This window comes from Anser brachyrhynchus (assembly GCF_964034855.1).
Source record: "Anser brachyrhynchus genome assembly, chromosome: Z".
NCBI lineage: Eukaryota > Metazoa > Chordata > Aves > Anseriformes > Anatidae > Anser > Anser brachyrhynchus.
The window spans coordinates 7561068-7585490 of record NC_137697.1 but is presented as its reverse complement, the minus strand read 5'-3'; the positions used below and the strand labels follow the sequence as shown (position 1 = coordinate 7585490).

The following is a 24423-nucleotide window of genomic DNA, read 5'->3' as shown; positions in this document are numbered from 1 at the left end:
GAAGGTAAAACCTGGCCTGAAAATTACAGTTCAATTAAATGTATTTATAATGAATGACTGCTAGAGCTGTTTACGCATGAAAATGTACACTTTGTGATGGTCATTAATGGCCTTGTAAGATGATGACCTGCTGCTAGATATTAAGGTCATTTCACCACCAGCAGCACCCCTGTAGCTAGGGAGTAAAGCGGAGGCTTTATTTATTGTGACACAGCTATCCAGATGCCTCATTTTTGGGGACCCCTGCACCACACCCTGCTGTGCTTATAGATAAGTCAAGTGATGTCTGGTCAGGTACAAGCTGTTTCAAATGTCAGGGGAAAACCGAAATAGAAGTCTCTGTGGTTATATTTGGAAGGGACAAAGGGATTCATTCCCTTCGTGTCACAAGGATGTCATATTTTGATGCCATGGATGTGTTAATAAGGGAAATGTATGGCAATGTGTGAACGATCTGAGCTGATACAGAGTACATACAGTCCATACAGAGACACTAATTGGCACCCCAAAGGCAGGAAAGTGATCATACTGTGATGCTGGACTCTTTCACCAGTGACAGCATAGTAGTTCAGGACTACATTGTTCAGTGCCTGGGGTTTTCATACTATGTGGTGCTCACAAAGGAAATATGCTCAGTGATGTTCATTTCAGAATGCCTGGTTGACAGCTTACATTAGATAAATTATATCTGGGTGTAACCACTCAAACAAGAATGAACAGTAAATAAAGCTGAACAGAAACCTTTTAAGAACATGATAGAAAATGCTTATTTGACAAAAATGATAAAACTTGAAGGCTTCTTTTTTTTCAGGTTCAAAAGGGAAGCTCAAAAACACTAATATTGTCTAGTAGCAAAACATGAAGTGCTAGAGTTCCAATTCTAGATTTTTCATTTGCATATTAAAAAAAAAGATAAAATCTATTTAAAAAAATCAAACTTGCAATGACAAATTTATGTCAGCCTAAAACACTTTATCCCCAACGTTCTGTTTAATAGTGAATGTGTGCGTAGAACAGAAAATAAACTTCGACTTGATGGACTCCCCAGGGAGGCTGGTTACTGCTGTGGTCTAATGATAAACCTGATAATGCTGACTTTGGTAACTGCTTGTAGACTATTAACAAATGTACTGATAGTACGGTAGATACACCAGAAAATGCATCTTTTTAAGAAAATAGCTACATATCTACTTCTTTACATTCTTAGGAAGTGCTAAATATAAACTGTAGTGAATACTTAGCTCATAGGTGAGGAGTTAGATCTCAGCACTTGGCAAGAGGAAGAATCATCTTGCACTTATCACAGTGGTGTCTGAGTACTCTGAATACTTCATTAAATCCATCCTTGGATGAATAGCTACATGCTTGGAGGCAAAACTGTGGTCATGAACCTTCTTAGCATGTGCTTATCACTGTAACATTCTGTACTGCTTGTAAACATGGTCCTTGGTGCTGAGATATGTCTGCGAAAGACATTACAATAACAGTGAGGAAAAAGAGTTTCCCCTTTAAAAAAACTTTTCCCTTCTGTGAAATAAGAGTGGAGTGCCTGCTGCAGATCCTTTTGGCACAGCCATTGTTTTTCATAGAATGTTTCAAAGGTGTTGGGTAAGTCCTGTCATTAAGTGACAGATGAGTGTTTCGTGAAACCTCTGTAAAAATGTAAGTGACATGGTTTAACACCTTTGTTAACATGGGGCCTTTTCATGCTTTTATCTTTGCAGCTTCTCTAGCTGTTCATTAAATCACTCGTGCACAGAGGAAAAGACCAGGTGTTTCTGGCTCTTAAAATGACAGAAAGATAGTAGAATATGAAGAAGCCTTTATACTTAGATTAATCTAATAGATGGGCTTTCCTGTCAAGAGCTTACAGAAGATTACAATAGCTGAGGTACTGAAGCTGAAATAGGATCAGAATCAAAAGAGGGGATGCCTGGATTTTCATACATCAAGAGGCTCAGAGAAGCTGGCAGGTACCACACCTGAAAGCTTATTTTAAGAAAAATCAGCAGACAAAAACTTTAACTACCACCAGCCTGTTGGTTATTCATCTAAATCAGAGGCAGTCTTCTGTCGAAGGCCTCCAGATGTCTTAGATGCTGTTAATAGCTATTGAATATTGGACACCGGACTGCATTCTGCAAGTTTACCTTGCTGTGATGATGGCACAGAATCATGGAGCTTCACTGCCAAAAAACAAACAAACAAAACCACAAAAAACCCTTCGTAAGAATTGATTTGGGGTCTGTGAGGTATGGATAGCATATTGGGACTGAGCCTGGGATTGCAACAGACCAGAGAAAAGGAGTGCCTCAAGCTCCTGTGCAAGCATTATCCATATACCAGCCAGAGAGTGTAGGAAGGGATAAGCTGTGAGGCAAATGTCCCTATCTTCATCTCCCAGAGCACCAGCCAGGTCTCTGTCCTTCAGGGCTTGGGTCAGCACAACAATTTGCCCAGAATTACCTCTATTCTCTCCAAGTTAAATATAATTTTATTTATTTAGTAAATACTCAACAAATCAAGAAATGTAACACCTATGGGATTGAAACTATGCACTAATTCATGTCAAAATTTGGAAGTGATTTCAATCTGAAACTAGAATATAGAAAGGAGGGAGCAGAGAATGTGGAGTGACAGAAAAGTTGACACATTCTATTCTGAATTTTTTAGAAAAAGTTTTTTAAAAGGTTAAATGATTCCCCAAATGAAACATTCAAGGAGGAGGGAAGCAGACAAAATAATTCGTTGAAATGTTCTTCAAATTAAGCCAAAAAAAGCAGTAAGTCCTATTTATTATTCATGACTGAAGACTGTGCATTGCCTGATGCACATTATCTGCATGAGGGTATGCTACAGAGGAAGCTACCATGTAGGGATACGCATAGCAAACATGGAACAATACATGGAGATTATTTTAGTTGGAGAGCCACAGCCTGCTCCTCATTAATGATGATTAGCTCTGGTACAAAGCACTGTAACTGTTTTTTAAAATTCATTAATATGGACTTGTGACAAAAGCAGTTGAAATGGAGATACCATTTAAAGAGCTTTAGGAGCTCAAGTGTGCTATTATGCGGTACACCCTTTGTCTGGAAAGCAGTACTATAAAAAATACAAATCTGCGAATTTTAACAATACATTACAATCTAGCTTTTGTGTTATAGTATAACTTTTGCAAAGTTTCTGAAGCTGGCTGTTTAAAGCCATCTTAAATAAATTTTAGGATCCTTTCCCTGGTGTATTTTTATAGTTTTATCTTAGCATGAAGCCTTTCAAAGTTTGGGGGATGATTTTCTTCCTGCAGCTGAGCTCTGTTCATGTCAGGAGAGAGCAGTTCCAGGGAAATCCAAACCTTTGCATTGCCTTACCTCCAAGCTGACTCAGATGATGAAAGGTTTTTTGACTTTATATATGAGCAGGGAGCAAACTCTTCAGCTGTGCCTAACCCAGACATATTACACTTTCACTTTTCTGGTGAGGGCATGTGCTACTTCTACTCAAGAAAATGGATATAAAATTCAAGAAACGTAAAATCATTTTCATACCACATTTTAAATATTAAAACAGTTTAACTTCAAAAACCTTGCTAGTTCTTAAAGAGAGCCAAGAAAAAAAAAAGCCATCCCAAAAATAAAAGAAGATTTTGTTCAAGTTTAGAGGAATTAGTGCACAAATTTTTTGGCATTGGAAAGAAAGATTTGCCCTGACTCAAAATCGATAATTTTTCTCTCTTGCTTTGACCCCCTACCAAGCATGAACTGAAATACTGGTCTTTACCACAACTTTCTCTCTGACACATTGCCTTATGCGGGCAAACTGGAGAAGCAAGCATCATGGGTATAAAACTTCACGCCTGCTGAAGAGTTTCACTTTGCCAGGGAGTTATCTGCAGAAACTGTTCTGCATTGGGACTGCCACAAAAAGCTGACATGGCAATCGGAAAGTGGTCTGTCATGTCTTGAGTTGCTTTGTATCTTTGGATGGGTGCAGTTTTATAAGTTCAGCATGTTCAGGAAGTGAATCTCCAGCAATAACCCCCTGCACCACACCAGCATTAATATAGGTTCAAAGCTTCTGTTCCTGCGCACAGCTTTTGTTTTACATCTGTTGAGAAAACAGACCAGAGATAGAAAATGTTTGCATTGGTCTGTGGGTATAATATTGGGTTTTCTCTGCGGTACTGGTGAACCTATCTTTGGTTCTGTTACTGCATTGTAGTCCTGGGAATCCATGGTTGTGTCTACAGCATAAAAAAGCAGACACAAATCCTAAATGTTTGGGGCAATCCTAGTTGCTGAGGCCATTTGGGTGGCACATTTCCATCTCATGTATATGAATCTAGTTACCACTGTTTGTTTCATGGCAGGGTAGTGTTTTTTTTTTTTGTTCTTTTTAGCATCATATTAATCCACAGGAGTTTTACCTAGATGCAATGATCTTTATTATTAGTTTCTTTATGTAGAATATATACTCTGCCATGAAATTGATTCTCCCCCTGTCTTAGAAGACGACAGAGTATGCTGAAGATTCATTGTGGAGACCATATTTATTCTGAGACAGTTTTTTCTTCCAGGCTGTCGGCTGTGATTATGAGATAAATTCCAATGCAACTGAAGACCAGTGTGGAGTTTGCCTGGGAGACGGCTCTGCTTGTCGTACAGTGAAGATGACATTTAATCAAAGCGAAGGATTTGGTAAAATGGGTTCTTTTCTTAAACTCTTCCATTGATGAAGTTGTTTTCTGCATTAAAAAAAAAAAAAGAAAAAAAGAAATGCTTTTCATTGTAAACTGAGTGATCAATCTGCATAGGAAATAGCAAATGGATATTTCACAGTGAATCATGCTTGTGCCAGAAAAGATCAGTGGTCCGTACCTTTTAAGTTCACCTCATCTAATAAAAATTATGTCAGAGACTAACAAGTCCTATTCAAGTTACACCGATAAAACCCCAAATAGTAAGTGCATTTACAAAATGAATGTAATTAATGCCCTTGGAAAATCTGGACTGAATCTGTAGACAGAGTAAAGCACCAAGAAAATGCTGCACTGAGTGCTTTGAGAGTTTATTTCTAAGTATCTTGAATGTGATAACATTGGCTCTCATGGCCATGTACAACCTCTTCCCCATGCAGAACTTTGCATCTGGTTTATATAAAAGCTTCTGTGGGACGCCTCTGTGCTGGAAGGCGAGAAAGACTCCCGGCAGGGTTATGGAGGTCTGAATCAGCATTTGTTGGAACAAGCCCTTCTTCACCAATGCCAGTGAGACATTCAGGCCTTTAGTTGCCTTGTGTGGGATGAACTGGAGCCAAAAAGTCCAGAAGAGAGAAGGGGAACTAAAACCGAGAGAGAAGTGTGATGATGAGCTGGATGTGGAAGAGACGGCTGGGATGAACAGCATTGAATGGGAAACCAGGACAGGAGGGGTGAGACAGGGTGCTGGAGAGCGTGCTTAGAGCAAGGTCTGTGGCTGAGGAAAGATCCTGCTGCCAAGATTAAAAGTCTCAAGAGCAGTGACTGGTACCATGCTGGTGGGGAGAGAGAAAGGGCAGTGAGGCGTGTCTTTGGCGGGCTTTTTTTTTTCATTTAAATAATCTGACTTGCACAAATAAAATCTGAGTTAATAATTTAGAAATGGTTTGCTAAGGTTTTCCGAAGTTTGTGGGAAAAGCCCTTTTAATATTTCATTTTTTTTTCTTAACTGTGGATATGTTGGATATATTCCTTTCCTCCCACCCTCCACACTCTGTGTCCTGTAGATGAACTGTGATGATGCCTACAACCACGCAGGTGGTATACGTATGTGAGGCTTACAAAGGAAAATCTAGAGCTCCCTTTCCTCCGATACTGCAGTAATCCTCCAGCCTTTGATCTTTTCCTACTGCAACTCTATAATTCACTCTGCCTTTGTGTGCAAGTTTTGCAAGGCTGCAGATGATCAGAAGTTTGTTTTCAAGAAACAGCTTTTCTGAAATGGTCTGGTACTGCTATGCATGGAAGGATAGCTGCCTCTAATTTTATTCAAATTCATCTTGTCTCATATCTTCATTTAGTTTTTCCTTTCCTCAAGATTCAATTAACCTCACTAACAGATACCACTGAGGAATATTGAATGTTAAGTAAAATTATTTAATTACTTTAGATTCTTTAAAAAAATAGAAAAGAAAGATAGCTTCTGTAGATTCTTTCCCTTGTAGAGAAGTCAACTCCATGGCAGAAAAAATAAGGAAAAAGGTCAGGAAAGGAAAAGGTTGGTGGGCTCTTTGGCTTTTAACGCAATGTATGGATCTTACTGTCTTACTGATGTTAACAGGCATGAAACTGAGAAAAGGAAAATGCGTTTTGTTCACAACATCTGGCTTCTTTTTGTCTCTGACTTGCAGGTACTGTGATGTTCTGTCATATAACACAGATTTATGACACAGTGGCTACTAAACAGTTTATGTAAACATAAAGACTTCAGGGTCATAAATTCAGTATAGCTAATGAAACTGGCCCAGAGTGCAGGATACTTGGTGCCATCAGCAGGGAAGGAAAATGAGTTTTTTTGAATGTTTAATGAGAATTACAAAAGCAAAGCTAATATATTCTGATCTAAAGCTTTCTTCAGAACGTAGGCCCAGCAGGGTCTTTCTTGGTTCTGGTACTGTAGCAGAGTATAATGTCTCTGCAAGACAACTAGGTTGCAAATGATAATAGACAAATGATACACTAGAAAAGAGCTTTAAATACTTCATCCTTTCACTTCAGGGTAGGTTTTACCTGAAGTCTTACCCGCTCGTGTTCAGGAAAAAAAAAAAAAGTTTTAAAACCTGTGTTTTTATTCAGATTTTCTTTCAAATGCCTTTCCTTTGGATGCAAAATACAGAAAGTTGTCCAGGAATTCCTGACACAGCTGTAGGAGTGACAGTTTTATCAGTGTAATGGGCTCCAGTAGAGTTTTGTGTTGGAAAACAAATCAAGAGGTCTGATTTGCACAAATGGTCTTAACTGTTGGCACTAATGCTAGCCAGTATGCAGTCCACACTAGGTTTTCAGCAAGTTCCTTTGCAAAACCATTTATGTTGCTTCAGCTGAACTAATAGGGCCAAAAGATTGCACCATAAGCAGGATCTAGGGTTAGGCAGGCAAAGAAGTTACAAGTTATCCTGTGAATAATGTAGAAGTCTGCTTTTTTACCATAGAGTACTGGGGGGGATGAGATGTCCCTGTTACTCACATTGTTGTGGTGGCTGCAGAGGGCTGTTGTTCCATACAGCAGACCATTGACAGGGCATGCAAACTCTTTGGAAGGAAAATAAATGGCACTCCTGAATGAGGAAAAGGATTGAGGTAAAAGAAAGACTGACGTGCAAGGGATATAGGTTTAGGACTTTGGCAAGTGAAGCGTGGAGTAAATGGGTAACAAAAAGGCGGAAGATTTTGAGGGTGAGGCAAAGGACAGGGAATTATCCTGTCTTCACTCTTCTTGTGTGAAATTTATTTTTGGGTTTTCAATAGGAAGGGGACAATACATTTAAATTTCTGAAAATCCAGAAATATGGGATCATACAATAGAGGTTGAGAGGTCTTATTCTGCCAGTCAGAAGGCAAAATATGGTGCATGTCACTCCTGTGAAGGGCTGAATTTTAAGAAAGTGATTTAAGAAAGTGATGTGCAAACAAGGAACTGTGGCTGTATTTGCCTTAACCTGAAGGTTTATCCCGGGCTTGTCACCTTGTGACCAACCTGGTTGGAACTGAATCAACACTTACCATTGTCCCTTGCTATCCAAGTGCAGATGGAGTTCTGGTGTGTTCCTGAGACAGAGTGTGGACATAGCCATGCAAATATGGATCCAAGAGATTGTAAGGTCTTCTGGATCCTCACTTAGGGAACTGTCTGTGAACTACATTTTTTTTTTCCCATGGCCATCGTACACTGCAGTGCTCCCTCTGTTCCATGAGAAGGCTGTATGTAACTGTACAAACCTGATAAGCCATGGGGAGTCTGTGCTGTTTTCCATGTAATATGCTTGTGATATTGCCTAGAAACTGTCTCAGAGGAAAATCGTGCATCAGGAACTCACATTTTAAAGTGAGAAAGTCACAGATATGACAAACTGGAGAGCAGGATGAGAGCTGGTGTGATAAGGAGAAATAGCTAGATTATAATCTGATGTACAATACATTGCTAACCACAGAAATTACTTCTGTCTCACAGCAATGGGAAAAGAGAAGCAAGCTCTTCGGTCCTAGTAGAGCTGTGCCTACAAGGTTTGCATGAATTTATTCATACTGTGCTCTCATCTGTGATTAGGAGCATATAGCTTTTTTATTAAAAAGGGAAAGATTAATAGCATCTGAAAGTTGCCATTTCACAGGTGTTATGATAGCACCTAGAGCTTAGATGCTCCAGGATTTAATGAATACAGCATGTAGGTTAGACAGCTGACATTTTAACTGTTATTGAATCTCAGATTACTAGATCGTTATCAGATGGAATCATATAACCAGGAGCAATTATATAAACACCATCCACCTCATTTTTAAACAAAAAAAAATTATTATGTTGAATGATAAAGTCAAAAGCTCACTCCTGATTAGCTTTGCTTTCAGAAGCAGATAACATTCATTGAGAAATAGGGTGAGGTTCTAGGAAATCAGGAGATAATTTAGCTAGTTAAAAAAAGAAGGGCAAGGGGGAAGGAGTGTGATACATTGACCAAATGTAACACCTATCACCATACAGCTGTAATATATTTAAAATCAGGTTTGTGAGCAACAGCGGGTGATTCAGACAGAAATAGTTATGCAAAAACTTGAGAGGATACAGACTTTTATGTTAGAACCAAAATTGATTGTTTTTATATTTTCTGTTTTGAGCAAATGTTATTCCAATTACATCTGGAAAAAAATCTGCTGGAAATAGGACACCAAGGTTGCAAGGCCAAGCTCTTGGGACATGATACAATTAAGATTTTGCATGCTGTCTTAATTTGGCACACTTGTGAGTATGCCATCTAATCAAGTCTTTACTCACACGATCACATACTGTGCTTATAATATGTCTCCACTGCACTGAATGAATAGAACATTTGGGAAAATCATTAGACCTTGGTTACTTATAATAGACCTAGACCTCTAGTTTCCTATAATAGAAGTTATTCAGTAATCCTAAAGATTCTGTTATTCCCTTCACCTATGAAAGACTGAAAGGTTTAAATTCCCACAGTCAATCTAGAAAACTTGCAAAAGACAGCAACCAGAAAAAACACTGTTTAACGTTAATACTGTTTAACGTTATTCGCAGGAAAAATATATTGAATTTAATTAGGAAGAGCCTGAAGTAGACAGATTCTGACAGATCTTTTTTTTTTTTTTTTTTCATTGTACCATTGTCAATATATGACAGTAGCACCAATACTTATCACCTTACAAAAAAAGCTGTAAGGAAAATTCAGATGTTAAAGACTTTGGGGCACTTACTGCAGTAAGTTTACAGGGCATATTAGTACTTCAGGTACGTGGATAGCATTGATTCAGAAGATCACTAAGTGTGGCCAGTATGTTTTATGTCGGTATAATAAAAGATGATGTGCTTATTTCACAAGAAAGGTGAAGGGGATGTGATTCTCAGACTTAATTTGTGACCTCAGCCATGTATGATGAGAACTGAGGAACCACATACATACATTGTTGCCAAACTTGAAATAAATCAACCCAAACTGCAGCTCACGCTCACAGGACACCTGCTTATAGAGCTGATCTTCCATCAGATTTCTAAAGCCCACCCAGGAGCAATAGCAAGAAAGCTGTTTGAGTTTGTGTTCAAGTTTGTGCGCGGACTTCCTATTTTTACAGTTTTCATTCAGCAGCAATAGTAGTTACCTCTAAGATGAGAAGCACTGAGCTTGGTTTCTTGTATTGCCTGCGGTACAAACAAAATTCTGTAATAGGTTCTCTGGCTTTATTCTTAACACACATATGAAATAATCTTTTTTTACAGATAATTTTGCTCATGAATAAAGAGCTGTTGATCTTTCTTATGAAACTCAGGAGTTTTAATAATCTGTTTAACTAATCTTAGTAATTTGAGGCATTTGAATGACTTTCAGGTTTTTGTAGCAAGGCTACGTAAGGGAAATAGTCAGGGAGAAGTTCAGTAACTTAAGACAAGGGATGTGAAATTATGTACATCCATGCATGACAGATGAAAATGTTCCTTGCAAATTGAAAAGACCTTTCCTACAACAGGCTGTTAACCTACTGGGACTCCATAGCCTTTCTCCAGAGCACTCACATTGCAGTATTCCAGAGGCCTCAGGTGTGGTTATAAAGATGTTGACACTTACCGATGGAGTAGAGTTCATCTGGTGTAGCTAAGAAAAGCATTCACCTCCATATCCCTTCTAAATGCCTCTGTCATGGCCTAAACACATCACATATTCCCCAACTAATATTGGAAAACCTAGCTTGGAAAGTCCCACCATTAACTAACTGAAAAGAATACCATGAGATAAAAGCTTTGTGATAGCACATTTATATATACTTTCAAACAAAGCTGATGTTTTAAAATATCTGAAGTAAAAATGAAATGTCATTTTTGTTGTTCACCTCCATGTATCTTTTTTTGTCTCTTAGGATATGTTGATATTGGGCTAATTCCAAAAGGTGCAAGGGGAATCAGAGTCACAGAAGTTGCAGAAGCAGGCAATTTCCTTGCTGTGCGAAGTAAAGATCCAGAAAAATATTACCTGAATGGAGGTTTTATCATTCAGTGGAATGGTGAATACAAAGTGGCAGGAACAATATTTCAGTATGACAGAACAGGTGATCTAGAAAATCTGACTGCTCCAGGACCCACCAATGAATCAATATGGATTCAGGTAAATAGGTTATCACTAGCAGAGCCTGCTGGGTTTGGATGGCAGCAGAATGTATTGGGGCTTTGACACTAAGGCTGGAAAAATATGTATATTTTAGATAATGCTATTAGCATGCAGTCTTGCAAAAATCACTTAAGCTATTTTGGAGAGAAATGAACATGTTGCTTGAGAAGGCAGTTCATCGTAACTGAAAATACACATCCAATATCATAGCTTGATTGTTAAAAACTAGTATAATTCAGTGCTGCCACTAGGATAGGAATACTACCACCTATTGTTGGTCAGTCCTTTGCTCAAACTTTCCAATCTCATGTGCCAGCTTAGACCAACAAAAGTAGCTGTGATGTGAACTGGACCCAGAGGAAAAGTAACTATCCCAGAAAAGGAGCTGATGTCAGGCTGGGAACAGTGTGAGCTAGCAAAGAGTGACAGCAGTGACAGCTTATGTTGAGCAACAAAGTACAGCATTAGATAGACAGATCAGTAGCTTATGGTAACTAAAATGGATCTGCTTAGCATATACTGATTGAGGTTTCTACCTTCTGTTTCTTTTATACTGCTTTATAGATTCTAACTTAAATGTAACCAGCTTCTGTTAATCCTGCAAAAAAAAAAAATTTAATTGCCCCTTTGTTCTCTGAATGTATCTTTCTTTCACGGCTTGTTTGCCTGTGTATCCACCATGCCGTTAAAGAAGTGCTAGAGGAGTGATGGGCACCACTTTCACACCTTGAATGTCTGGAGAGAAGGCACATCTAATGGGTAACTCAACAATCACTGTCAGGAACAAAGCCAAGGAAACAATTAGAAGGAAGAATAGAAGTTCATTGTCTCAGTATTTTATCCCTTGAAAATGTTTTTCTTCTCTCCCTTCTGTTGGCCAAATTGTGAATTTCTTGGGTGGCTCATCTCAACTGGAATTTTCCTGTTTAATCCACAAACATTGAAAAAAAATAAAGCAGGATTTGAATAAAATCTGTAGTTTTCTGACCTACTGGATATTTTTTCAAAATGTTTCATGTTATAGGGTAATTACCATTTATAATGATGGTAGGCAATAGCTCTTAATCAGCAACACATTTGCCAGTGCCTTGGATGGACTTTGCATTATCTTTTCTTACAAGTCAATAGGATGCCAATTATACTGACCCACTTATTCCCACCTGTGCTTGCAAAAGTGCCTGGCAAACAGCTGTGTCTTAGAAAGGCACATGTGTGCACCACTGAATGGAAGGTTTGCTGGTCTGAATTTCGGAACTGGTGGTAGCTGCTTTAAACCTTGGTGATTCTTCTGCTTTCACGCATGGAAAGCCTTGGGCCAGTAGATTATTATAATCATAAATAAGTAAATAAACTGTACTCTTTTTCCAGCTGCTTTTTCAAGAGACTAACCCTGGAATCAAGTATGAATACACTGTTCGTAAAGAAGAAAGTCATGAGAATGAGATTGGAGAGCCAGAGTATTTTTGGCAATATGGAGAGTGGACAGCCTGCAGTGTTACCTGTGGAAGAGGTAATTCCCATGTTCTTCTTCTATTACTTTTTGACTTTGTTACTGGCAAATTTCATCTTTGCTTTAAATTATCTGGATGGTGTTCTATAAGAGGTAAGGTTTTACTTGCATTTAGTGAGAAAGCATACATTGTAATATATTTTGGCTTTAAAATAAATTAAGTTAACAAACCTATTTAAAGCAAGTGGGTTTATGTAGTACCTACCTTGAAATTCTCAGCCTCTCCGAACAAAAACGAAAACCTAGTTTTCTTTTCCTCATAACTTATTGCCAGTATTGTTTGCAATAATCCTGCTTACCAGCATGTTGTGGTTTAACCCGGCAGGCAGCTAAGCACCACACAGCCGTTTGCTCACCCCACCACACCTCCCAGTGGGATGGGGGAGAGAGCTGGGAGGAAGAAAAAATAAAAGTTTGTGGGTTGAAATAAAGACAGTTTGAAAGGACAGAAAAGGAAGGGTAATAATAATAATGATTATGATAATAATAATAATAGTAGAATGTACAAAGCCAGTAATGCACAATGCAATTGCTCACCATCCACTGACCAATGCCCAGCCCATCCTTAAGCAGCTGTCCCCCCCACCCTGGCCAGCCACCCCATGTCAACTGTGTTTGTTTGTTTTGTTTTTTGTTTTGTTTTGGTTTTGTTTTGAGACTGGTCTCTCATCACATAGCACCATGTGCTTTCTTGTTAGCAGAAGAAAGCTTTTTCTTTAGGTACCCAAAACAAATGTTTTGCTTAATGGCACGCTGTATGTTTTAGCTCTGTTACCTGTTTGTGGATAAAGTTTAATATAACAATTGGCGTGATAACAAAAAGAGGGGGGCAGGGAAGTGTTATTAGACTGCTTATTATGTTTTTATTCGACATCTGCTCTGCTTTTCCCAGAAGTGTTTCTCACTAAGTAAATTACAATCCTGTGCACTACCTTCTGGCTAAAGAACTGTGTGATTTGGCTTTGATTTCTAACAACCACATGATTACTTAAATAGAGGACTGCAGGATATGGAGCATTTTTTGTTTTTTATTTAATAAGTGGCTTCCCCCATTACCGTCTTTGGACTCTTAACAAGTATTTCTTGAGCTCATGGCTTTGTTTTTTTGCATAGGTAGAAATGATGTGTTTCAGGAAAGATAGTGAACAACTTGGTATGACTGCACAGGGGAACCAAGAGGTGCATAACAGTTTAAGAGCATGGAAGCCTTCTCAGTTCTCTCTGTTCCTTCAAGAACAGGAGGAAAGGAATTAGTAGACCCTTTGCTCTCTTTCACCTTAGATATATACGTTTGTAAAAGTGACTGAACAGGCATGAAGGAATATGTGATCTACTAATGTATAATGAAGTCAGGGTATTGTCCCTCACTCGCTATTCAGAAAAAAAAAAGGAAACCCTGGTGTGGAGCTTCAGTACATCACTTGAACCCTTGAACCTGGGGAGCTCTGGTATTACAGTCTGTTTTCATTTTTCTGCAGGTATACGATGCTTAATCTGACTGTGCTCTGGGCTGTCTGAATGTGCACCAAACATGCTGTTGTATTACCTTGGCAGTGAGTCTGAGTTAGCTCTGGCCCTCTGAGGCACCACACCAGTGCAGTAACATAGCAGGCTTATGTCTGGATGAGCAGAGTACAAACACTTAAGCAAAAAACACCTGGAGCTCTGCTGCACGAAAAAAAAAACAGGAAGTATCAGCAGAGAAGGAATATTGGGAAAATGTTAATGCTCCATCAGCATAGAAATATGGAAACTCTAAAGTCTTGCCTCATTTAGCAAGGAATGGTTATGGTAGTAATTGTTGATGTAGAACCAGAAATTCTCACATAGTTGCACAATATTGTGGTTTGATCCCCCCAAGTTCAGTTCAGGAACAAGAGGCAAATAAAGGCAGAACTGAATGTTCCCAATGTTGCTCCATTAATCAACACATTTCCTCAACTTCCACAGAACTACCTTTTAGGTTTAAATAATTAGATTGATTTTATCTGAATGTACAGCCTGTTTAGATTCAGAATTTAATGCCATTGGCAGCAACAAAGCTGTAGTGCCAGATTTCAGACATTTAAAGATTTCTGTAAGGTTTCTAAGATAAAAGTGCATTGAAGTAGGCAAGGAGATTATCTTCAGCTATCAGTATGCTACCTGACAGCCCTTACTGAAGACAGACCTTTAATGGGGATCAAGGAGATAAGAAAAGTTGCATTTGTTTAGACTAAACGTGGTAGTGAAATAACCTTCAAGGACTTAGGCAGTCATCATTTGGTAAATAATAAACTAACTGTTTTGCAGGATCAAAGGGAGGGCCAAGAAAGGTGAACTATTGAACTAATTCTGATGGGTATAGCCAGCGGAAGAAATTGATCCTTACCTAGAATTTTCTTTTAGCAAACCTGGACCTGTCTAAAGATGCATTGTAGGCCTCTCATCAGGATGGGTTGAAATGGTAGCAGTAAATCCAAGAGCCCTTCAGTCTTCTGTAGCAACAGAGATCAGAACAATGCAAACAAATTCTTTACAGAGCCAAGAGAGAAAAACTGAGTTAGAGTGACAAATGGGACTGCAGACACAAGAGCAGGCTGATCCAAGAATGCCTCTTCTGTCCTAAGAGAAAAAGTAGTTCTAGCCCCATGATACATTACCCTTGGATAAGAATCTGTACCTGGAAAAATTCCCAATGATGCATAATGTCTCTGTAGAGTGAGGTTGTCCCTTCTCAGAATGACCCCATTTTCTAAAACGCTCTTGGCCTCAGGATAGCACCACGTACATTGCTGTGCCCTGGTCCATATCCTTTCCCAATTCCATTGAAGCTGTGAAAGAGAAGAAGTAAATGTGCTTACGTTTTCCAGCATCTCCTTCACGTGCCCCTGTCTTTTATAGTCTCAAAGAGAGAGTGAGTCTGACCAGCCCACAATAACATCATTTAATAGGGAAAAAATGTAGTGTGAAAAATCAATGTCCTTAGGGACAAAGGAGGTGAACAGAGCTAGCAACTCTTCAAGGATGTTTTTCTTTGACCACAAGAACTCTCCATCCCCTTGTGTAAGAAAGTGAGCAGGGAGGGCAGAAAAATTGGATGGCTGGGCAAGGACCTGCTGGTAAAACTGAGGTGTGCACAGGCAATGGAAGCAGGGACACATGGCCTGGGAAGGGTACAGGGATGTTGTTCTGAGGTGCAGGGATGGGATCAGGAAAGCCAAGGCACTGATGAAACTGAACTTGGCAAGGGATGCAAAGAACGACGAGAAGGGATTCTGTAGGTACATTGGCCAGAAAGCAAAGCCCAAGGAGAGTGTTACCCCCTCTGAAAAACGAGAAGGGAGAGCTGGTAAAAACAGGCATGGAGAAGGCTGAGGTAGTCAGCAAATTCTTTGCCTCAGCCTTCACTGGCAGTCAGGCTTCCCACGTCTCTCCAGTCCCTGAACCTGTAGGTGAGGGCTGGGGGAACAAAGTTCCTCCCAGTGTAAGTGAAGAGCAGGTTGGAGACCACCTGATGAAACTGAACATGTACAAGTTTATGGGGCCCGATGACCTGCGTCCCAGGGTCCTGAGGGACTGGCTTACGGAGTTGCGAAGCCTCTCTCCATCACATTTGAAAAGTCCTGGCAGTCAGGTGAAGTCCCTTGTTACAGGAAAGCTGTGGGAGGGACACTTTGTCAGGGAGCAGAGTGACAGGACAGGGGGGATTGGCTTTAAACTAAAAGAGGGTAGGTGTAGATAAGATGTGAGGAGGAAATTCTTCACTGTAAGGGTGGTGAAGCCCTGGCACAGGCTGCCCAGAGAAGCTGAGGGTGCCCCATCCCTGGCAGTGCTCAAGGCCAGGCTGGATGGGGCTTTGGGCAACCTGGTCTGGTGGGAGGTGTCCCAACCCATGCCAGGGTGTTGGAATTAGGTGGTCTTTAAGGTCCCTTCCAACCCAACCTGTTCTATGATTCTGTGAATATTTTCTATACAAAAGATACCTAACACTGTGTGCAGGGAAAAGGAGAACACTTGGTAATGAACAATATCCATTTGTCATGTAGAAAATAGTTTGGTAATTACATTGCAATCCATTCATGACAAACTCTAAGGGGGATAATATACAATAAAAATCATAAGCTTTGCTCTGTCCTCTCTGCAGGGTAGTTGGAATCTCTGATTGCCATTTGCTTTAGGCAAAAGAAAGGAATTGCTTTGCAGTCAGGAAGTCTGCATTATAGAAGGTGTCCTACAAGCTCTTCCACTGTCAAACTTGAATTGTGCACAGCAGCCCTCTAGCCAAGAGGGTTGTCCCTCCAGAGTCTGCTGTCCAGCCAGGTAGCGTGTAAAGCCCTAAAGCTTTTTTTATAGGAAGATTAATTTGAATGTCTCACTGAGTATTTTTCTAGATCCATTATGCTTTCTACCCATTATGCTGTCTTTACATAATGGTCAATTAGAAATTACAAGTTAAATTCCTCTATCCTTGTCAAAAGGCCATAGTGATGTTTTTTAGAACTAGCTTTGAGTGGCATTGAATGTAACAAGAAGCAAAAAACACAACACGGCTGCAACAAAGGGAGAGTATTAAGCAACTTCAGAAATGTACTTCTCCGTAGATAACAGCAGTGATTGGCAAATTCTCAAAGCTTTGCAGAGGACTTGACTGTAAGATTTGTTTGGGGGTTAATTGTTGTGTGCCCTCTAAATCCTTTACAACTGTTATCGTGGCTGTTTTGCTAAATTACCTCCAGGTGTTCCTGAACTGAAATGTACTACTAAACTTGTAGCATTGAGATTAAAAAAAAACACAACAGTCACTGTGTTTTACTTCACGATTACGGGTCTAAGTTTTATAGCACCAAGAATGTAAAGGCTGGCTCTTGTATTGTGTGAGTGCTTTGTGCATTCACTGAATGTCATTCATTCAAATACTGAAGTGAATTCCTTTGCAGAGTATTTGATGTACAACAGTGACAATTTAATGTTAAAACTAGTGAGTTTTGCTATCAAATATGCTCTTTTGCACACACATTTCTGTATCTGCTTCTGGAGGTGCAGGACCTTTGGTTCTGTCATTCTCAGCCTTAACTTCACCCAAACTAAGCATCATGGAGTAGCTTGGGTTGGAAGGGACCTTAAAAGATCGTCTGGTTCCAAGCCACCTGCCGTGGTGAGGCTGTTCAGCCAAGAGGTTTCTAATCCCTTTCAAAACCCATCCAGACCCAAATGATTTCAAATTGGTGCTTTTTTTTTTTTTTCTTTCCAAACTAAGTGAGAAACTGGGAGCTGAGTGGGTCAAATTTCTATCTCCTGTCTAAAAAGTTCTTCTGTATTAGGGTTGAACTGGTGCAGAGAGGTAGAAGTGGTCTCTGAGCAGATTTAATTGAAATTAAGGCCTGCGTGAAAGCTGGTAAACCAGGGTCAGTGTGAGGTGACTAGTTTTCTGTTGTTGCACTGTTTTCTAGTTCAACTTTCTCAAGATGAAATACCCAGCTGTGTTTCATTATGTCATTATATGTATACCTATATATATTTTACTCTCTCTAATCATAGAAGGGGTAATCACATTTTAGGGTGACATAGGGAAAAGCAAAGAGGAATAGTATAGCTGAAAGCAAGACTTGAACATTCAATAGAAAAATGAGGCTTGGGATGCATAAAATTTTTGTTTAGGCAGATTCAAGCTAATTTTGTGAACCATTCACCCAGCTCAACTTTATTTTTCTATCTTATTTTCATTACCAGCTAAGGACCTTGAAAAACACATTAAAGTTGCACACAAGGTTCCTTCTTTCTTTATCGTATCTGAGCTAAATTGAAACGCTATTATATTTTTAAGATGACAGCTTTCAAGAAAATATATATGCATCTATATGTGTATATAGAATTCCTTTCAGCTTTCGAACTGAACTGTACACCATCATGAGGAAAAAAAAAAGAATTAATGATTTCTTTAAACATATGCATCTACCCCAGAACTTTCCAGATTTTCAAACTACAGTGCAAATTCATATAACTTTCATAATAAAAAATGTGTATAAAAATGTGAATAAATTTGTTTATTGATGCCAGTGATCAGCAAATGTTTTATGGAAATGTACAGACTGAACAATACTTCTGTGAAGGTTTATAGTGGTTTTAAAGTGAATTATAGCAGCTGAAATGACACTAAAAAATTATCAGAGCAAAAGAATTCTTCTGTAGCTTATTTACATTTGTAAGAGCAACATATCATATGATTTTGAAAGGAACAGAAATGTATTTCTGTGAACTGCTTTGTTTACAACTAACAGAAAGGCTGCTTACTATTCCAGTTACATTTTCCGTAGCATAAAACAGGACCTTGCTGCTTGGGAGTCCTGCACTGAACCAAAAAGCATTCTGCTGCTTGGAGTCCCCTAGGAAAAGGAGAGCCATGTCCGTGCTGCAGTCAGAGAGGCTGTGCTGTCATGCAGCTACTGCCACATCACATACCCCGGAGCTCGAGTGCCTCAGCAAAACGAGTATTAATGGAAGGGTAGGGCTGCAGTTCCTCTCATTCTCCCTTTTAGGTGAAACAAATCCATGTTCTAGAAAATCAGCCCTTGTTTATGACTATAGGAGGCTCAACATCAAATCCCATGCTGGCTTTGGTAATTGTTGTGTACATCCCAGCCACAAGTCTGAAAGTAACTCAAGAAGCTATAGCATTTCTTCAGTGTCACAGACCTGATATCCTGGACTGCTATCAAAAGGGGGTAAAGGTTTCCATCTAATTCATGGAAGGAATGACCCAAATATGCATAGACAGTTTTTAATTTTCTTCTGTCTTGTGGAGGTCTTTTTCAGTAATATTTGGCTATAAGTTCCCCTTCGTATCTGCACTCCATGCTCAGTTCTCCCACCAAAAATTACCTCTATTGCTGACTTTGGATTTCCTAGTATTACATTTGGTAGTCTGTTTCTTCTTTTCTTTCTTTTTTTTTTTCTTTTTTTGTTTTATTTAAAGTTTTTTTTGAATGCTGTGAAATTATTTAAATCAAAGTAGTAATAATTTATAAAAATAGCATGAATTTTTATGACATACATGTTCATGGTCATATATGGGGATACTGTATTGAGGAACAGAAGCATATGCTGCATAGAAGGATATTTTCATATTTCCCAAGCATTATTATGTATAGATTGCTGTTCTTGTCTTCCAGATAGATTCCCATGCTGGTTATCAGGAGGTGTGAGAGAAGGAGAAGCTTGATTCCTAACAATACTGCAAAATAATGTAATGCTTCCCTGACACCATGGTAATAGTGTTACTAGGCCCATTCCTTCCCAGGAGAGGGATAAAAGTCACAGAGAGAGTGACTTAGCATCTGCATATTAATTGTTGTGAATTAATAGCAAAATTAGTTTAATAGCAATGAATAAAAAAGGTTTCTTCAGTCTTATTAGTCCTTGGGATTTGTTTGGGTTTGCAGCACAGAATCTACCTCAAATTATTGTAAAATTCTGTGGAAGGCAGGCCTGTGGTAAGTAGTTTTCTTTAGGTTCACAGTAGGGTTGATGCAATATTTTGGTTCATGTTTCTTTCCCTTAAATGAGCAGGAGTTTTAGTGAGTGGAACTATTAGTAAATAATCTTAGTTGTATGTATGGAATATCTCTGTTCTTTCCACTGCTGTAATTTGCCTCTTATCATCAGTGCTGAGTATTAGTTATTTAAAAAACAGATTTTCTCCTTTGTGTTATGACATCATCATTTTAGGTCATTTGTATCAGAACTTTTAAAAAGCAGAATTCAGCATTAGCAATCACAGGGTTATATTTTTTGGTGAAATGCTCTGGTTTGTTTTCTGCTTAATTGCTCATTCCAGAAGTACAAAGTAAAGATCACCAAAATTCCCTTGCTGCAAACAGCCTGGTGCTATCATGTTGCATCTTTGCTGTGCCTGATTTCAGGATATAGGAACCCTTTTGGAGACTGACAATTTAATTGAGATCAGGGAAAGTGCTTTCTAGTGTGTTGTTTCAGCTACTGATTCAAAAGACCCATGCATGACACTTTTTCAACTTGATTAAAGTATACTTATACCCGACATAGCCCAGGCATTCAGCAGAACTGAATTTTACTCCAGAAGGAGTCACACAGCTGTTCCTGTATTCTAAGATGAAGTGCAATCATTATGTACTCGCCATGCTAGAGAACTTCTGCAGTTTTTCCCCAGCCTACTCGGATTACTCTTCCTTTTTTTTGTCTTTCTCTTCCAGGGGTGCGGCGCCAGATTGCCCACTGCATGCGAAAGGGAAGTGGAGCGATCAAAAACTCCTTCTGCGACCCAGCAACACAGCCAAATGGACGACAGAAGAAATGCTATGAGAAGGACTGTCCGCCCAGGTACCAGATACTGGGAGGGCCCTTGTAATCTTGTTTCAGAGTCGTTCAAAAGGAAATGTTGGTTCTAATACCAGATTAATGTGACATCTGCAGCCTGCCACGGTGACAGCTCTTAAGTATTTCAAAGCAAGGTGTCAGAAACCCAGTAATAATTAAATTAGGATTGTGCTGCCCTGCAAAGTTTCCAGTGTGAGTTGCTGAGCAGTCTGCTGTGAAAGGCAGAGAATGCTATCTGTCATCTGTATAGATACTCTGTTCATTTAGTTTAGATGCAGGTGTGCATGCAAGCCATGTAAGTTTTTATTTTAAGAATTCTGTCTTAGCTCAAGTAATACTGTATCATTGCATGTTCCAAAATTCAACTTGCAGAGAAGATTTTTAAGCCTTTTGATGCTGTTTTTCAGTATTTTTTTTATATTCCTTTGTCCTTTTTGTGAGGAAGGATGATTGGAAATGCGCACTTTTTCATAACACTAATTACCATACCTTCTTTATAACACTTATAATATGACATCTTTTCTATTGTACCCCTTCTTATTTTTTCTTTCCAGGGAAGTGCAGCTTTCTTCATTCTGTGTTCACATGGGAATCACTTTTTCTATTCCCATAGCATTATTTTAATGATCTTTTTCATCTCTCTTTTTTCCATTCTACGATTTTAGGGAGCAGGGTAAGGAAGATTAACCATAGCAAACATTCCAGGTGACAGCAGCCTGTGGCTGTAAAATAGGCACAGATTTGCTGGAAGGTATCAGTGGTGCAGGGACGTGACAGTACAGCTCCTGTTCTTGTTGCTACAGTCAATATTGGTTTTAGTTTTGTACTTTGGATACTGGAACATCTTCCTTTTGTCTTTCATTTTCTTTGGAAATCCTTTATCATGATGTCCACAGTGGTATATCAGTCTTTCCCTAGTAATTCTAGTTAATTCGGGATCAAATCCAAGTCATTGCAATGATTTCCTTAAGGTATACCATGTTATCTGTATCAGCAGCAATTTTCATGAAGTTTTAATGTAACAAATTGTGTGGCTGTTGGTTTTATTAGTCGTTTCCAAGTATCTTCACAAGAAAGTATGATGCCTCCTTTGAGAATTACATCTTTACGGTTGCAGCCTCTATGAATAACTGTTAAAAGCATAAACTGTCAGCATTTCATAGTTCTGTACAGATTGCTAGGAAATCAACTGACAATAGATCAGACTTATTAACTAGTTGACTACTTAAGAGCTGAGCCTTCCCACGTGTGGGGGAACTTTGTATTTACTACATGTATTAACTGTTTTATTTATTCCAAATGTTTCAAATGTGCTCAAGTTACTCCATTTGCTCTAAGTGGTTGCATTATTCAGGCCTGTTCTTGAAAGTGAGGGAGCAGAACTTGTCCATTATAAGGCAGATCGCGGAATTACATTAAGTGTGAACTAGTCAGAAAAGCTCTCGTATGCTGCCAGTTGGAGTGATGCTTCTCAAGCTCATTCTGCTCAGCAGAGAAAAGGAGTAATTATCCTTCTGAGGACTGCAAAAAATACTTGACAATTTTCAGTCCTCAGTGCAGGGAACCCAGACAATATATACTTCTAGAGTCAATTTCCATATGTATTTTTATCTTAACAGAAGAATGACTGTAGTTGTGTGACCATCTAAGTAAGCCCCTATTCTGGTTTCTAGCAGGGCCATAACTACATGCCTAAGGAGGAACAGACAAGGCAGGCATAAATTATCTCCTGTTCTAATACTCTTAGAGTTTCCAACTGTTTTTAACTCGATGCATTTCCAGAGCAATGTATGCTTTCTCTCTGCAGTAATTCAGCCTCCCTCTGCAACTGTGAAACGTCTTTCATATACGTCTTCCTTTGCAAGAAGTTCCACATTTTTTATGCCCACTGTGTGGAGAACCACACATTTTATTTATTTTGAATGTGGCTCTTACCAGCTTCTTTTGGTCGCCACTAATTCTTTTAATAGAAGTGCTGACAGTGAATAGTAAGTTCCTATTCACCCTTCCCAGGCCACTTATTTTGTAGATCTGGTCTCTGATCCAGGCTGTGGTCCCAGCATGGGGTTTAGCTGATATTTACTTTTCCATGACATGTGTGTTATGTCTAACCCAGACAGGTAGTTACACGTAGAATCATAGAATCATTTAGGTTGGAAAAGACCTCTAAGATCATCAAGTCCAACCCTTAACCTAGCACTGCCAAGTCTACCACTAAAGCATGTTCCTAAGCACTGCATCTACATGTATGTTGAATACTTCCAGGGATAGTGACTCAACTGCTTCACTGGGCAGCCTGTTCCAATGCTTTACAACCTTCACCAATGCTTTCAGTGAAGAAAATTTTCATAATATTGAACCTAAATGTCCCCTGCTTCAACTTGAGGCCATTTTGTCTTGTCTCATCGCCTGTTGCTTGGGAGAAGAGACCAACTCCACCCTGATACAACCTCCTTTGAGGTAGCTGTAGAGAGTGATAAGGTCTCCCTAAGCCTCCTTTTCTCCAGGCCAAACAACCCCAGCTCCCTCAGCCACTTCTCATAAGACTTGTTCTCTAGGCCCTTCACCTTCAGACATCTCTGTCTGAAAAGCAAGTAGGCACTTCAAGCACACAAGATACTGTGGTTTGGTGGTTGTAAAGAAAATCTGAATGTTAGAGAAAGGTGTCCTGTACGGCACTATTTAGCACAACTGAGAGTTCATGTGAAACTGCCAAAGGACAGGTGTTTTGTAGTGAGAGGTGGCTAAATTCTGTACGAGAGCTGAGGACAGTGTCATTAAAAATGGCACTACTGGGAACCTTTGGTTGGAGCTGTAGCCACAAGACTGGAACTGCTAGATGATATCATGTTTCCCAACAGCAGACCAGTTTCTTTGTGGGAACATCCTGTCTGAAACAAGGATGCTGTCTTGCACAACCCTCCTATGATCTGCTGAATCCCGTGGATGGAAAACAGGCTACCACGCACCTATCTACTAGGTCACTAGCTCAAAATTAGATAATGTATCAAATGGTAGCTACAGGCAAAGAATAACATTAAAGTTTGTAACTTGCACAAACCAGGTCTTATCTCATCAATCCATTTCAGGAAGTTAATTATAAACTGCTTAATGACAGGCTTCTGCAAAGTCCAAGTCTTAATATTATTCTTGTTTTGTTTCTTCCCCATGCTTCCTACTAAAAAAATCTGGGGCAATGCAAATATTTTAAATGTAGCAATACATGTGTGCCACGTGTTGACTAAGAACAAAATAAATATGGTTGAATAGTTGAGAGTTCAAACATGATACAGCTGCTCATGTGAAACTTCAGTGATGCTCCTCAGCAGGAGTGACTGTGGCGTGAATGTGTTTTCCATACTACGCTATGGAATGAGGTTTCCAGTTATATGTTTCTTGGATAGGCATGGATTTTGCTCCATAGGTGTTCATGATAAAAATCAACAGATACTACATGAAGAAAAAGAGAGCAATTTTAACTACTTGTGCTCTGAGTAGAAGTTTTACCCTGCCCGTACAGAAAATTTCCTGAAGCGATTTTAACCTGACTACCCCCTTAAACAGAGGAACCGTAAATAGGATATTTTCAAAGTACTTGGGATCTCCTGCAATATCCAAATTGATCTGCTTCTTTACAATTTTATTGTATTGTCCCACTTCTAAATTGTTTAGTAAACTTCAACAGCATAATAAGAACATAAAGT

At 39.2% G+C, this 24423-nt stretch overlaps 1 protein-coding gene across 3 annotated transcripts in view; it reads left to right on the top strand.

Moving 5' to 3' along the window:
• Nucleotides 1–24423, top strand: part of ADAMTS12 (ADAM metallopeptidase with thrombospondin type 1 motif 12) — a 172120-nt gene that overhangs the window by 123378 nt on the left and 24319 nt on the right. For all 3 annotated transcript variants that reach the window (XM_080574248.1, XM_080574247.1, XM_080574249.1), the window contains 4 exons: nt 4577–4697; nt 10628–10872; nt 12244–12385; nt 20596–20722. In XM_080574248.1, the coding sequence (XP_080430374.1) occupies nt 4577–4697; nt 10628–10872; nt 12244–12385; nt 20596–20722 (635 nt within the window). The remainder of the gene's footprint in view (nt 1–4576; nt 4698–10627; nt 10873–12243; nt 12386–20595; nt 20723–24423) is intronic.